A 15442-nucleotide genomic window follows, 5' to 3' on the forward strand; every position below is an offset into this window, starting at 1 on the left:
TATCTCTTGTTTTTTTTTTGTTTGTTTTTGAAGAATTTATTTGAGAGGTAGAGTAAAAGACAGTGAGAGGAAGAGACAGAGGGAAAGGTCTTCTGTCCGTTGGTTCACTCCCCAGTGGCTGCACTGCAGAGCTGCGCGGATCTGAAGGCAGGAACCAGGTGCTTCCTGCCGGTCTCCCAAGTGGGTACAGAGGCCCAAGGACTTGGGCCATCTTCTACTGCTTTCCCAGACCATAGCAGAGAGCTGGATTGGAAGAGGAGCAACCGGGACCAGAACTGGCACCAATATGGGATGCTGGCACCGCAAGCAGAGGATTAACCTAACATGCCATGGACCAAGCCCCTTGTTTTTTCCTTATGCCAAGATGTCTACATGTCAAACAAGCTTTTGATAAGCCAAAAATGTTTTAGTAAGACTCATGGTAAACACAAAGCAAAACTCTATAATATAATAACCAAAGCCAATAAGTGGAAAATTAAAATACACAACTAGGTAAGATCATTTAGCCACAAAAAAGATTATAGAGAAGAAAAATGGTTCAAGTCCTTGGGCCCCTGCACCCACATGGGAGACCTGGAAGAAACTCCTGGTTCCTGGCTTCAGATAGGTGCAGCTGAGCCAATTGGGGAGTGAACCAGCAGATGGAAGACCTCTCTCTCTCTGCCTCTCCTCTCTCTGTGTAACTCTGAATTTCAAATAAATAAATATTTTTTTAAAAAAACCTTTCAAATTTGAACAAGTGGTATTAAGGCCCATGAGCAGTTTGTTTTGGTGAAGACTACAAGTGCTCACTAGAAAAAAAAAATGTGTACACAGTGTAACAGTGTAGTGATATATATATATATATATATATATATATAGTAATAGAAAGGCTCTACAGCTCCACTAATTAATGTTTTTATATATGTACATATATATGATTTGTTTATTTGAGAGTAAGAGTTACATAAAGAGAGCAGTAGAGAGAGAGAAAGAGAGAGAGAGAGAGAATCGTCCATCTGGTTCATTCTCCAACTCTCCCGGATGCACAGCGTTGTGGGCCAGACAGCATCCACTCCCGAGTCTTGGCTCCTGCCCCTGAGCAGGGCCCCCAGGTGTGAGAGGTGTTTCCTGCTGGCTCAGTAACTCTTCTGTCCCCTGATAGCTGTGGAAGAGGAGGTCTGGGGATGAGCATTTATCACCCTCGGTCTCTTTCTGGACTAAACAGGCCATCAACTCCACACCGAATGTGTGAGAATCCCATGGTTTTCAACTTATTGGTATTTATTTGCATTCTATTGTTTGCTAGCAAGTCTGCAGGGCAGGGAGACTAAAGAGAAACTGCCCACGCCCGTGACCTTCAGGTGATGAGGCGAACAAGGCTGCCATGAGGACTGGGAAGAAACTGACAGGCAGGACAACGCCATGGCCGCATGGCTTTAAGGGGTGCAGGGAGGCCTCCTGCCCCCGTGTCTGGGGAGAAGTTTCTCCAGGGGTTGGTGAGTGCTGTGTCAAGGTAGGGCAGGACAGCAGAGGGGGACACCTGCATGGGTTCCTGGGCACAGGAGGGGCTCCTTACAACGAGGAAGTGGAACAGAGAGTGCTGTGGTGCATGTGCAGGGGATGGGGACGCTGGACTCTGTGGTACCAGGCAGGCTGCAGATGAGACTTGGGTTGTCACTGCCCTGACCATGATGGGGTGAGCAGGAGAGGCTGTCCTGGGGCCTGAGGCAGGGCAGGGAGGGGCTGGAGACAGGTGCATCTTTTGTTCCTCATCCACCTCCAGGGTCCTGACAGAGGAGGAGATGGCCAACAGGTGGGATCGTCACCTGACAGTAGGGGACAGAAGCCACGTTGCAGAGGTGAGTTCATCCCTCCCCCCGGGCGTCCTCCATGCTGGGCCAGGTTGGCAGGGGCTGTGCAGCCAGCTGCCTTGTCACCCAGAGCAGATTCATCCCGGGTGCCTCCTGAACCCATCAGCCTGGGGCCATCGTGTCAGCCTCACCAATGAGCACTGCTCTGAAGGCAACAAGAGTTCTTGAAGGAGTGCAGATTTCCGCCTTGCCATGGGGCTGTGCCCGCTGCAAGCCCACCTGACTGCACCAAAGCAGCCCAGCAAGGCGGGGTGGGAAAATGGGGGGACACTTGGTGCCATCTCAGTGTAGCCTGCATGCCATGAGGTGACAGTGACAAGGACCGGGTGCTTCAGGCGTGGAGCTTCTAGTCCTGGGGGAGGCCTGGAGCACACCCACCTTGGGCACACACGTATGATGCACATAGAGAAATACATGTGCACCCCACAGTAGAAGACAGCTCCCCCTCCCCGGAGTAAGCAGCGAGGAAGTAGCAGGAAGGCAGCCAAAGCTGGAAGCCTTGAGGCTGGGCCAACCCTGCTGGGGTCCCTGGGCTCTGCAGAGCCCGTGCTGACCACGAGCAGCCCAGGGGCTGGAAGGGCTGAGCTGCTGCTGGCAGTGACCCCTGCATCCCTCAGGGGTGGGTGTCCCGGTGATCAGCACCCCGGGAAACTGTGGGCCTGTGGCTGCTCCTGCCCGATGCATGCTGTCCCTGTCCTTATGGTCAGCAGCAGCCCGGTGTTACCAGCGTGCGGCTCAGGAGCTGGTGCCCAGGAGTTCTCAGTGCTCTGTGCCTGAAGCCATGGTCAGTGTCAGGACAGGGCCCTGGCTCCCGCTCTGGACAGTCTGGACCACGCTGGCTTGAGGTCCTATGCAGGTGGTGCTCAGCGGGCTGCTCCCCTCCCCCCATCCCAGGAGGATGCCGGTGTCCACCTCCTAAAACTCCTGGGAAGAAGGGCTGGAACAGAGCAGGAGGGGTCGGCAGGGGTTGGGAGTGCTAGGGTGGGGCCTGTGGTAGGACAGGAGGCTGCAGCCTTGGGAGTCTCCATTCAGGTCATTGCAAGGGCAGTCCCGAGTGTGGGGACCTCAGGGAGATGGACAGGCCATGATGGGGCTCCCTGTGCCACCTTGTATTCATAGAGAAAGGCTTTCACAGTTGTGCTGTAATAAAATTGCAGAGGAAGAAAGGAGGGGCAGGAGGTGCAGGTTGCCTGAGACTTGGGACCGTTACGGCAGGTGGCAGAGGGCCCTGGCACCCCTGGTTCTGGGGCAGTTCTGCCAGAGCCCTGCCCTCTTCACCTGGGCCCTGGGGAGAACACAGGCCCCACTTCTGGTGACTTTTTATGAAGCCGGGATGAGAACCCTGACCCCTTGCCAGAGCTGTGTGTCACTTGGGATTGGCTGGCAGGATTCTGTGACATCACAGTCACTGAGAACTGTGCACTCTGGGTTGTCGGCAACCAGCGGTCAGTAGTGCATCTACTGCCCAACTGACCAGATGTTGGTAGCGTAGGCAGGAGGCACTTTTGCTAGAATCCAATGGATTCGCGATGGAGGTGAGTGGGACTTGCTCTGTGCATGAGCTGTGACATGGGGAAGGTCACGCCAGGTGGGTGGCACTGGTCTCCCACGCCAGGTTCCATGAGTGATGTGGCTGAGCTCTCAGTCGGCCCCTGTGTGCAGAGCGTGTATACAGTCGTCTCATTCCTCCCACTCTGCTGGTCATCAGTGTCGAATGGGCCTTGGTGTGAGTCTGTGTCAGACACGGGTTCAAGACTAGGTGTTGGATCAGCTGGTATCAGGTGGGGCAGCGAGGCTGGCTCTGAGAGCCCTAGAGACGCGGGGGCTGGGAGAGGGCCAGGGAGACCCTTGGACTTGGGCTCCCTGGAGGACACGTGGATGCCAGGCTGGGAGAGGAGCATCCTTTCCCAGGGCAGGGGAGGCAAGGTGGGGGCTGTCCTTCCCCAACTGTCCCTAGTCCCTGTGCTCTGGACAAGTCATCCTCCTGGGACCCGACCACCAGGTGCCCGCCCACCTGGCTGTGTGGCTGTCCCCCCTCTGACCAGGGGGACAGCCCTCAGGGCAGCAGTTCCCGTGGGCTCCCTGTGCTGGCTCACATGTGCGTGTGTGTCTTACAGATTGGATATGGACGCCCTGAGGTCCGGCAGGGCCCAGGAGCGAGCAGGGATCATCTTGAAATATGAGCAGGTACGGGCCAGGGTGCTGGGAGAGGAGGTAGGACCCTGCCTCAAGTACTGTGCCTGTGAGAGCCAGACCCCACCTCCCTGGGGACACAGTGGGGAGGGTGGCTCAGCTTCCCTCAGTGACTGAGACCCGGACTTCTCACCTGGGTCCCCTCTCCCCTGCAGGGTCCCCGTAAAGGGCCCCAGTTTCACCTGGGAGAAGAGGACAACGAGAGTGGAGCCCTTGTCCCAGACAAACTTGGCTTCCTGCGGTGAGTCCTCTGCACCCCGATCCACCCAGGGGAGGGACCAGGGTCAGAAACCCCACCATTAGGTAGCACACCTGTCCCCAGGCCCCCTCCTTGATCCAAGCTGTTGTCACAGTGCAGGCACAGGTCAGCGTGTGGCCAGAGCTGATGACCCAGTGAGTGAATCCAAACTGCAGGCAGGGACAGAACTGGACATGGGGCAAGCACGGGGCACACTGCCTCTGAGGCCTCTGTTCATGCTAAGTAGAGGGGGTGGCTTGAGGGTCTTGCCCTGCTCCTAGGGGACACAACCGGGCCATCAGCATTCCAGAGCTGTGGCCACAGGGTTGGGGCACCAGCCTAGAAGGTGGCAGTTGTCCAGGAGGTACCTGGGTCTCAGGGGCCAAGCTAAAGGCTTAAAGGCCTGGCCTGAGGGACGGCCAGGGATGTGACCTCAAGGCTCCGAACCTGCCTGCAGGCTTCCCCAGTACAGACCGGGACAGAGGGGTTTGCAGCGGAGGGCACTGTGCTGGGAGGAGTGGGACCTGAGGGCAAGAGACAGACTTGGAGGCCCCGTGGCTGGAGGGTGGGCTCCGGTGACCTAGAGGGATGGAGCCGTCTCGGCCACCTTAGCTCTCGGGGATGGGGGTTCTGGCTCCATGTTGTGCCAGAACCTGGAGAAAAAGCAGGAGCCGATTGGTGGAGAGATGGCCACGGTCCGGGCTGAGGAGGGTGAGGTGGGGAGCAGGCACCTCAGGCAGCCAGTGCATAGGGAGGAGGGTGGGCAGGGGGGTACCCAGGGAGGTGTGGTGGTCCCAGGTGCTTCGAGTCCCAGCTGCACACTCACAGCACTGGCAGCAAGGGCTCCTCCCTGGCCCTGGGCTCCCTATGCTCACGGTCACAGCCCCTGCTGGGTGTCTGCCTGCAGCATGGCTGCCCCCTCCCTGCCCTTCTCTGTGCCCTGGGCTGCACCTCAGCAGGGTGAGGAGGACACGGGTCCTGTCCCAGCCTTGCTGGGGAAGTGGACCATGCGTGGTTCAGTGCCCATTCTCATGGTGTTGTCTCTCTTGCCTTTCAGTAAGCAGAAGCCGCCCAGGCATGGATGCCTGGCAGTGCAATGGGTAAGCTGACCTTGGCCATGGACTCTTCATCTAGGAGGCAGAACTAGCAGGCCTGTGGGTATAGGCAGTGCTTAGGGGAGTGCCATATGGTCCTCCAGGGACAGCAGTCCCCAGGAGATCTGTTGAGGCCCACATGCCCCAGAGCAGGCCTGCAGCTCTGAGGTCCCCACCTGTGGGCCACTGTGACCCACTTTCCTGGATGAGATGGGACTGGCTTGAGGATGGCTTGTCCTGTGGGCAGAGCCCAAGCCCCTGAGGCTCCCCTAGTTGGAAGGTCTGGGTGCTGTGGTCTGCCCCTTTGCTGGCTCCTCCCAGCTGAGTTGTCCACAGCCTCCTGAGCTGCATCCGTGGCTTCTCCAGAGGACACTGCTGGGCTCACACCATCCTGTCTCCATTCCCAGCATAAACATCAGGAGGGCCGCCGACTGCAAAAATGGAACAAGATGCTGCGAAATTTCACCAAGTACCGCAGCAGTGAGAAGGTACCTGGACCTGAGGGCCCCTGGGGACCACTGAGGGTGGAGTTGGGATGGACAGTGCCCATCGCTGTGCCTCTCAGACACAACTGTCCTGCCCTGAAAGGACACAGGTCATCTCAGCCCAATGCCCTTGCACCCAGGACACTGTCGCAGTAGAAGATCCAGTCTCCCCTGGGGCCACTCCCAGATGCAGGGCAGGCACAGTTCCTGGTGCCCTGTGTGGGCAGTGAGTGCACCACAGAGCCTGCACTGAGCCCTCGGCCCTCCTCTCACTGTTGGGTCAGGAGGCCCAGGTCCAGGCAGATCTGGGGACACAGCACAGAGCCCAGGGCTCCCCTTCCTGCTGTCTCACCCTACGCTCCCCCCCAACAGAGGGCCTGGGGCGGGTCTCACCAGAGCCTCCTCTCTCCTGTAGTTCCACCGGAGAATTGAGAAAGGCATCCCTGCCCAGGTGCGCGGCAAGGTGTGGGCCATGATGCTCTCCGTGGATACCAGGAAGGCCCAGAACCCTGGCAAATTCGAGGTATGGCTCTGCGTGCAATCTGAGGCAGGCCGACCCGCTTGGGCCTGCTCAGGAGCGCAAGGCTCCCGTGTGGTGGACAAGTAATGCCAAGGAGGAGTGGTCATTTGGTTGGGGCCCCCACCCGGCCCTCCCCTCTGCCTCATCCACGTCTCCCCAGAAGCCTCCTCCATGTCTCCCCACACACAAATGGGCCTGGACACAAGGATCCGGTCAGGGCCACAGCCCTCATCCCTGTGGTCCTGCCTTGCCTCTAGGCCCAGGACTGCCCAGTGCCATTGTGCTGGGTCCTGAATGGATAGAGACGGCCTGGAGTGAGGTGGAAGTCCTGTGTGCTAGGGCCCTCAGCTGGCTCTGTCCCTAACGGCCCTCCCCACACCTGACCCTGCTTGTGCGTTTCTTATGCTCGCTGGGCCCTGCCCTCACCTGGGCCTTCTCATGCCTGGCCTGGCCTCAGCTCACCCAGCCCCCACCTGGCCTGCTGGTTCCATCGGTCAGAGTCAGCTCTCAACTGCTTCTGGGAATGAGGGCTGATCCATCAGAGGGCTGGCCCCGGGCTGTCACCTCCCTGGCTGACATCAGGGAGCAAGGAGCAACTGAGCCGCCAGCCCCGCCCTCGCCCAAGTCTTCAAGTGGGGGCTGCCCCTGGGGCCAGCTCCAAGTCCAAGAAGGGTGTCCACTCTCTTGATGGAGCTGGGGCTCTCCTGCAGGGGGCAGCCCTGAAGGCTGGTCAGGGTGAGGCTGACTCCTGTCCTGTGGGGCCTGAGAGCCCAGTGAGGAGGCTCGGAGGCCTGATTCAGTCTCTCCTGCTCTGGGAAGGCAGAGGTAGCACAGAAGGACATTGGCAGAGCCCCTGGCCTCAGGCTGACTGTAGCGGGTCCACAGTGGCCCCTCTGCTGGGCACTGGGGGTGGCGTGGACACTAAGGTGAGTGGGGAACCCATGACCCTCCGTGGATCAGGGGAATGAGCTTCCCTCAAGGGGAACTCTCCCTGCCAACCAGAAGAGCTGATGTGGCTTTGGGGTGCTTGTGTGACAGTGGGGGTTGGCTCGTCCTGAGGCTGGCCCCTCCCCCTCGGCCCTGCCCTGCAGGAGATGAAGGAACGGGCCAGGTTGTGCTCAGATCAAGTCCAACAGATCGATGAAGATGTAGCACGCACGTTCAGAAGTCACATCATGTTTCGAGAGCGATACGGAGCCAAGTGAGGCCTCTGGGCTGGAGGGGCCCTGGGGGAGGGAGGTGCAAGGGTCCTGGGACACATGGGGTCCTAGGAGAGACGTGGGCTCACACCTAAAGCATAATTCCTGTAGGACAGAAAAAAATGGATCCATGGCCTTCTATTTATACTGAACAGTTTGCTTTCCCAAAGACACTTTGGTGGGAATGAAATGAAAAGGAACACAAGGGGAGACAGTATTTGCAAAATACAGAAAATGAAGTTTGTAAATCTCAATAACAACAAAGCAAATGAGGGTTCCCTGCCCTGACATGGGCCAAGGCTCAGGAGGGCCCCTGCATGATGGCACACACAACTCTCCTACTCAACGCGTGAAAACATGCTTAGCACCTAAACCACAACGGGGCACCAGCGCACAGCTGTGAGAATGGGGGAACTAAGACCACTGAACGCCGGGTGCTGGGGAAAACGTGAGGTGAGCGCAATTCCGGTTCGTTGCAGGAACAGAGCACAGCACCCAGGCCCCCAGCAGCACCCAGGGCCATTTCTCACAATGAGAGACACACACCTTCCACACGAACCCCAGCACACATGCACATTTACACAACCACCAGAACAGCTGAGTGCATAAAACCCTCACGCAAGATTCAGGGTTGCGTTCACAGTCACTGGACGCAGGACTAGCCTGCACGATGCTCAGTGGGGAAACGGATAAGCAACCCGTGTCACAGCTGAATCCGAGAACGGGATTCAGTGAGAGGCAGGACGAGGCTCGGCCCTGGGCTCACCTGGATGCATCTCAGGTGCATCCTGCTAAGAGAGGAAGCATCCCTCAAAGGCTACACGTGCTATGATCCACTCACAGGACGTCTGCAAGAGGCCAAACTCCAGGACACACAACAGGGCAGTGGTGGCCACGGGCTGGGGGAGGTGGGGAGTTTGGCCACAGAGGCTCATGGGGAACACATAGGCCACAGGAGCTGCTCCCTATCAGAATGAACGTGCATGGGAGGCTGACTCTCCATGGCTTAGACCCACGGGACTGCACTTCCCACAGTGGGACGCTCACCTCTGCAATGAACACCCACCTGGGGAAACGAAACTGCACATGACTGCACCCTGGGAGATGTGCATGTCCCTGCAGGCAGCACTCACCCACACGGTGGACTGCTCATGAGCAGAGTATCAAGGGCCCTGCGTGTGGCTGTCAGGCTCTGTTAGGCAGAGCCACACTGAGAGCCTCGGCAGCACTGGACGCACAGCCTCTGTCCTCTCTCTTCCAGACAACGCTCCTTATTTGAGGTGCTCCTCGCATACTCAATGTACAACCCCGTGAGTATTCTGCGATAACGTTCCAAGGTCATATCCAGAGCTGTCCATGCAGGGTGCCCCTGGTCACAGAAATCCTAGCCTGGGTTGAGGGGGCCTCTCTAATCCACAAGGCAGAGACTGAGGGGTAGAGTTCAAGCTCATGGCCTCCTTGGCCCCAACCTCAAGTTCTGGGGCAGAACGGAAGCCTTCTCCTGGGCTGGGCTCTGTTCTGGCCCAGGCAGGCCTTACTATGGTGCTTCTTCCTCACGTCTGCAGTGGGGCCCAGCAGGGCACCTGTGCAGCAGAGAGCTCCAGAGGCCATCACGGGTGTGCAGTCTGCACTCCCACAACAGTCTTCCCCTTCCTGACATCTGGGGTGGGGCTCATACCTCTTCTTAACCCTGCACAGCCTGCGCTCAGACCCTGCAGGATTCTCTCCAGGAACTTTGAGAGATCCTGACACCCAAGGGGCAGCAGTGGGGCCTGGTGGTAATGCTCAGCTCTCCCAGGAGAGGTCACCCTTGCCACGTGAGATCATCCCAGCCAGGGAGGTCCCTCTGATGTGTTTTGTGTTCTTCCAGGAATTGGGCTACAGCCAGGGCCTAAGCCACGTGGCAGCCCTGCTGCTGATGTGGCTGAGTGAAGAGGATGCTTTCTGGGCCCTAGTCCAGCTCATGGGGGACAGCCAGCACGCGATGCATGGTGGGTGATGGGTGTGGTGGGCGTGGTCCTGCAAGTGCAGGGATGGGCATGCAGACAAGTGACTGGGACATTGTCCCTCACTGGCTGCTGCGTGCATAGGGCAGTCTCCCTCAGAATGCTTTCTTAGAAGCCAGGGCCGGCAGAGGACCCAATACCAAGCCATACCCCTCACTTCCCATCACACAAAGGTCCTGTGCCTTGTCTTTGACAAATGACCCTTAGGTCTCTACTGGCCTTACTGATTCACATCTCTACTCAGACTCCCACCCACTGAGCCACACCCTTGCAGAAGGAGCATCCATTCTAGGGTGACCCCTCCTCACCCTGAGTGTCCAGATGGCCCTGAGGCACCCAGTGTGACTGCAGTCCGCCCAGAGGTCACCTTAGGCAGCCTGCCCTGGGCTGTCAGCTGTACCCCCCCCTTCCCCTGAGGCTCCCCTGCCTGTTAGAGCTTCCCCTGACCCTCCATGTTCAGAAAGAACCCGCCCCAAGCCTTTGACTTTCCAGCCTTCCCGGGAAGACACTCTGAAGTGAGGGCCGGGGGTTTGCTATTACTCAGATTTCTACACACCGGACTCCCCAAAACTGGAGCGATTCCAGCACCACCTGGGAGCTATCATGCGTCGCGTGCTCCCCTCCCTGGAGAAACACCTGGTAAGTAAACATCTCCTTTCTCCCCTCGGGGGCTCTGTGCTGAGGGAGGGGAGGACAGAGAGGGGTCCTGACTGCTTCCTGGGCCAGGGGAGGCTACGTCCTCACCAAGACTTTCCTTGTTACTGGGGTCTGTGGCAGCTTGGGTGTTGGTGTGTTTTCCACCACTTGTTCCCCCAGAGTTTGTGTAGATTGAAGGGAGATGCTGTCCCCAGGGTAGAGTGGACTGAGGGACCTGTGTCCTTTCAGGAATCTGCATCGCTGGGAGGGGGGATGCACCTGCTGCTGGGCTTCCTGCACCCAGGGGCTCTGCCACAGGGCTCAGATTAGAGGGAGTCAGGCCTGGGCCCTGGGCCCTGGGCCCTGGGCCCTGGGCCCTGAGCCCCCTCTGCCTCTTCTCAGGAGAAGGAGGGTGTGTGCCTTGAGGACTACACCGCCCACTGGTACATCCAGTGCTTCCTGGATGGGGTAAGTGCCCCAGGGACCCCTTGCCCAGGGAAGCTCCTGCCCCAGTACCTGGCTCTCTTGACCTGGTGGCCTCTGACTCTGAGCTCCCCCAGCCCCAACAGACACAGGAGGGAGCCTGCTGTGCAGACCAGGCAGGCCCTGCTCTGCTGAGGGTGGTCCAAGCTGAGGCTGAGCCTCAGGGACAGCAAGGAGGGGACAGGTCCCACCAGGACCCATCCTGAGAGCCTGGCAAAGGCCAGAGCCCTACAGTGAGAGGCAGCAGATCCATAGACCCTGGGTGCCACAGGCTGGTTTCAGCACAGCCCAAGGGCTGACCCCTCCCCCAGGTCCCTGGGCTGTCTGGCATCTCCAGGGTGGCTTCCAAAGTGTGCAGAGCAGTCCGCGTGGCACCAGGGTCCTGGATAGGCCTTGGTGCTCTTTCTCTCTGGGCTTCTAGGGCACAGCTAGGATGCCCTATGACACTGCACACCCACCCACTGTGGGTCCTACTGAGGCCCTGACGCGCGGGGTCCTCCAATGCCTCTGTTCCCCAGGTGCCGTTCCCCCTGGCACTTCGGATGTTCGACATTTACATCCTTGAGGGCGCGCACGTACTCACCGGCATGGTGTACACCGTCCTCAAGGTCCACCGAAGTAAGTCCTCAGGGCCCACAGAGGCCTGGGTGCTGGGCATGGAGGAGTTGGGGGGGGTCCCATGCTTGGCCCGGGTGAGCAGAACCTAGGGGAGGGACGAGTTTTCTGAGTTCTTGGCCAGCTTAGGGGGCATTGCGAATCCCGTTTCATCCCCAACCCCCAAAAATGGCGCCTCCCAGCCTGACACCCACCCCCATGTCCAGAGCCCATGTTGAAGATGCCCCGGGACCACATCCAGGAGTTCCTGCATGCGCTCCTTCCCCACTGCCTGGCTCTCTTGACCTGGTGGCCTGTGACTCTGAGCAGAGCTGAGCTTCCCCAGGCCCAGCAGACACAGGAAGGAGCCTGCTGTGCAGACCAGGCAGGCCCTGTCCTGCTGAGGGTGGTCCAAGCTGAGGCTGAGCCTCAGGGCCAGCAAGTGGGGGACAGGGCCAGGGTCAGGGGTTGCAGCAGAAACAAGGGTTGGAGCAGCCATGGTGGCTATGCCATGCCTAGGGCTCCTCCTAGCCTGACACCCACCCCCATGTCTAGAGCGCCTGATGAAGATGTCCAGGGACCACATCCGGGAGTTCCTGCAGGTGACCCTGAAGCAGGCCTGGTCACTGAGCGAGGATGCAGTCATCAGGCAGCTGCGGGCCTCCATGCGTGAGCTGGGGAAGCTGCAGTGCCTCCTGCCTCCCGAAGGTGAGTCCAGCACATGGGCCCCGTCCCATGCTCCCTTGGGGGAGTCAGTAGTGGGAGTGCCAGGCCCTGGCAGCCCCACCCAGGGACTCACCTCTTCCTAGTCCTCCTTGTCCTCCCTGGGCTCAGCAGTTCTGCTTTCAGGAGCTTCTGACAGCATGGCCTGGCGGGGCCTCGGGCAGCTTCCCTGGATCCTCCTGCGGGGTGGTCCAGCCGGCACTGGATCTCCTTCAGCCATCTGAGGACCCCTGGAAGGCCCACGTGCCCTGAACCCAGTAGTGGGGGCCGAGTCCACTCCTGTGAGCAGGGTGGGCGCAGAGGCAGGCGCTGGGGGCCCCCACGGCAGAACCCAAGTTCAGCTGAGTGTGGGCTCTGCAGTCCTAGCCTTGGGCCAACAGAAGTCAGCAGGACCCGGAGCAGCAGTGGCCTCTGGGCTCTGGTGCAGAGGGGTCCCCGTTCTTGTCCCCTGCTGACAAGGACCTGAGCACCTGGGTCCCCATGTAGAGCACAGATGGCTTTGTCCCAGCTCTAGAGGCTGGCAGTGGGGGCCCAGGGGCAGCCTGTTCAGACACTGGGAAGTCCCCACTGTGCTTCCAGGTGCTGCCTCCCCTGGGTGCTCGTGAGACAGAAGCAATGACAGCCCAGTTTCACCGGGAAAGGGACTGTGGCCCAGGGGCAGAGGACACAGGGAACCCCTGCCACCTCTTTGGAAACCACATTCCCTGTCCCCGAGGGCCTGGCCAGACCCCATGTCTGCCACACACCCCCAGCTCTCACCGCCATCATCTTAGGCTCAGTTCCCTTCCTACAATTGAGGAGGGACTCAGATGCGGGTAACTCAGCCAATGCACTGTTAGGGCCCAGGATTTCAGGTGGGGTAGGTAATGGGGTCCTGAGTTGGTGCCAGCAGTCTCCAGAGATGAGAGAGTGAGGTGGGGGGGGCTCAAGGCCTGTCCAGTCTGTGGGCTTTGAGGGGAGAACCAGAGGTGTCCCTGTCATTCCCATGGCCCAGGCTGCATGCACCATTCCTTCTGCGGCCAGCAGGCTGGAGGTGTCCTGAGCATCACACCGAGTAATGGGGACCCCAAGGGTCAGGTCAGGGCAGGCACCCTGCAGGCCAGATGGTGGCCGTGGAGAAATTAAACCCATCTGTTCTTTTTCCAGATAAGCCAACCGAAGATGGCAGCCCAGCCCTGCAGGTGCCGCCTGGCTCTCAGGAGCGCGCTCCCCCACCAGTGTCCATCAAGACCATCGTTGAGCGCAAAGGCTGTCACCCTGCTGCTGCAGCTCCCCAGGAGCCAGCGGGGGCTTCAGCTTCTGTCCCCGGGGAGACCGGTCCTCTCAGATCTGCCGTCCAGCCCGACTCCAAGCAACACACCAAGGAGGAGAAGGGCAGTCGTGGCGAGAGCAGCACCCAGCCCCGCGGCCAGGGCTCCTCCACGGGGGCCTCAGGGTCAGGGGGCGCCACCCACCTCTCGGGCCCACAGTGCTCCTGGCTGGACGAGCCAGGCCCCCTCCGGCGCTGGACTTCCCTGACCAAACTCAACGTGACCTTCCAAGATGACTCCGACTCCGAGGACGAGGAGTACTACAGCGGCCTGGAGAAGCAGGAAGAGGACGAAGAGGAGGAGGAAGGGGAGGAAGACCAGGCTGCTGAGTGTCCTGCGTCTCCCTGGCCAAAGCTGCTTCGGGACCTGAGATTCGTCCTGCCCGAGACAATTTTTGAAGAGGACGAGGAGGGAGGCTGTGAAGAGGGTGCCTCCCCAGAGCCCTCGTCCCCAGCCCTGTCTGTGAAGTCCTCAGAGTCTCTGCGTGGCCCAGGCCTCTTGGCCCCACAGAGCTTGCAGAGCAGGGGAGACCTGTCCCGATGGGGGGGCCTCCCAAATCTCAGCCCGCCTGTCAAAGGCGCTGATTTCTGGCCCCTGGAGCTGGGTGGCCAGCAGGGTCTCAGGACCCCTCCCCCACCTGCCTCAGAGCCCCTGGATCCCGGGCCCATGCAGGCTGTGCCAGCCCTGGGAGCAGGGCTGAAGACGCCCTCCCTGCATGGGAGCCCCATGCACTCTGGGGACACTCACGGGCTGGAGCCTGCAGGAGCCAGCTCTGCACTGGGAGACCAGGCCTGTGTGCCCTCCCTGGCTCGAGGCCTCCTTGCTGCCCATTCCATGGAGGAGCTGGATGTGTGTGGGCACCTGGAGGGGAAGAACAGCCCACCAGGTGTCCAGCTCAGACGGGCCAGAAGCTTAGGCTGTCTGAGCACAGTGGCCTCCCCGATGGACAAGGCTCCTCTCTGGAGCTCCTCTCCCCCATCCTGAGGCTTCACCCATGCTCATCTCGGCCAAGGAGGCTAGCTTGTCTATGCCCGCCGGCCTCCCTGATGGTCAAGGCTCCTCTCTGGAGCTCCTCTCTCCCTCCCTGAGCTGCCTCACCCTAGCTCAACTCGGCCAGCATCTAGCTTCTCTTTGCCAGGCATCCTCCCTGATTGACAAGGCTCCTCTCTGGAGCTCCTCTCCCCCACCCGAGCTTCCACACCCTAGCTCAACTCGGCCAGCATCTAGCTTCTCTATGCCCGCCGGCCTCCCTGATGGACAAGGCTCCTCTCTGGAGCTCCTCTCCCCCTCCCTGAGCTTCCTCACCCTAGCTCAACTCGGCCAGCATCTAGCTTCTCTTTGCCTGGCATCCTCCCTGATTGACAAGGCTCCTCTCTGGAGCTCCACTCCCTCACCATGAGGCCTTATCCTAGCTCAACTTGGCCAGAAGCCTAGCTTCTCTATGCCCAGCGCCTCCCGCCTGACAAGGCTCCTCTCTGCAGCTCCTCTCCCCTCCCTGAGCTTCCTCACCCTAGCTCAACTCGGCCAGCATCTAGCTTCTCTATGCCTGGTGGCCTCCCCAATTGACAAGGCTCCACTCTGGAGCTCCTCTCCCCCTCCCTGAGTGGCCTCACGCTGGCTCATCTCGGCCAAGGAGCCAGTCCACTGCCACAGTTGCTATGGGCACCCTCAGAGCAGGAGATGAGATAGGACATGAACCCAGGCACCTGTGGGCTGCCACATACCCCTCCCGCCTTTGTGAAGGAACCCTCGGGAACTTCTGCCCCTTGTTGATTGTGTATTAAATTGTTTCAGAATGCCTTTGATTTTGTGACCCCTGGAGCCGAGCTGCCACACAGGGTCCCTGAGTCCCTTGCAAGAGGCTGGAGGTGCCACAGCCTCCAGATGCAGTCAGAGACCCGGCTCAGGGTGCTCCATCACTTCCTGAGATTGACCTGTGCCCAGCGTGGACCAGGGGAAAACTGGAGGAGCAGCAGTGGCTGGGTACATGTGGTCTTTGGGACAGTTCAGGAGTGTGGGCCCAGCCAAGGGACCAGGCCCATGATCACCTCTGTGCACTGTCCTGGGTGTGTGGGCACCAGGTTCCCACTCTTCTTTCCTCCCTGCCC

At 59.6% G+C, this 15442-nt stretch overlaps 1 protein-coding gene across 2 annotated transcripts; it reads left to right on the forward strand.

Annotated features, from left to right (window-relative positions):
• Positions 1–3252: 3252 nt before the first annotated feature.
• Positions 3253–15134, forward strand: LOC127488798 (TBC1 domain family member 3D-like). 2 transcript variants are annotated; one of them, XM_070067843.1, is made up of 14 exons: positions 3253–3388; positions 3971–4040; positions 4202–4287; positions 5342–5384; positions 5786–5866; positions 6279–6386; positions 7475–7584; positions 8844–8892; positions 9453–9573; positions 10133–10227; positions 10627–10692; positions 11226–11325; positions 11857–12009; positions 13171–15134. In XM_070067843.1, exons 1-14 carry the CDS (start codon positions 3372–3374, stop codon positions 14316–14318), a joined length of 2247 nt encoding a protein of 748 aa, XP_069923944.1. In that variant the 5' UTR covers positions 3253–3371; the 3' UTR covers positions 14319–15134. The 2 variants fall into 2 exon arrangements, with proteins under 2 accessions (XP_069923944.1, XP_069923943.1); XM_070067842.1 differs by lacking the exon at positions 3253–3388 and having other exon boundaries at positions 3732–4040.
• The last annotated feature ends 308 nt before the right edge of the window (positions 15135–15442 follow it).

Source organism: Oryctolagus cuniculus, unplaced genomic scaffold, assembly GCF_964237555.1.
Source record: "Oryctolagus cuniculus unplaced genomic scaffold, mOryCun1.1 SCAFFOLD_92, whole genome shotgun sequence".
NCBI lineage: Eukaryota > Metazoa > Chordata > Mammalia > Lagomorpha > Leporidae > Oryctolagus > Oryctolagus cuniculus.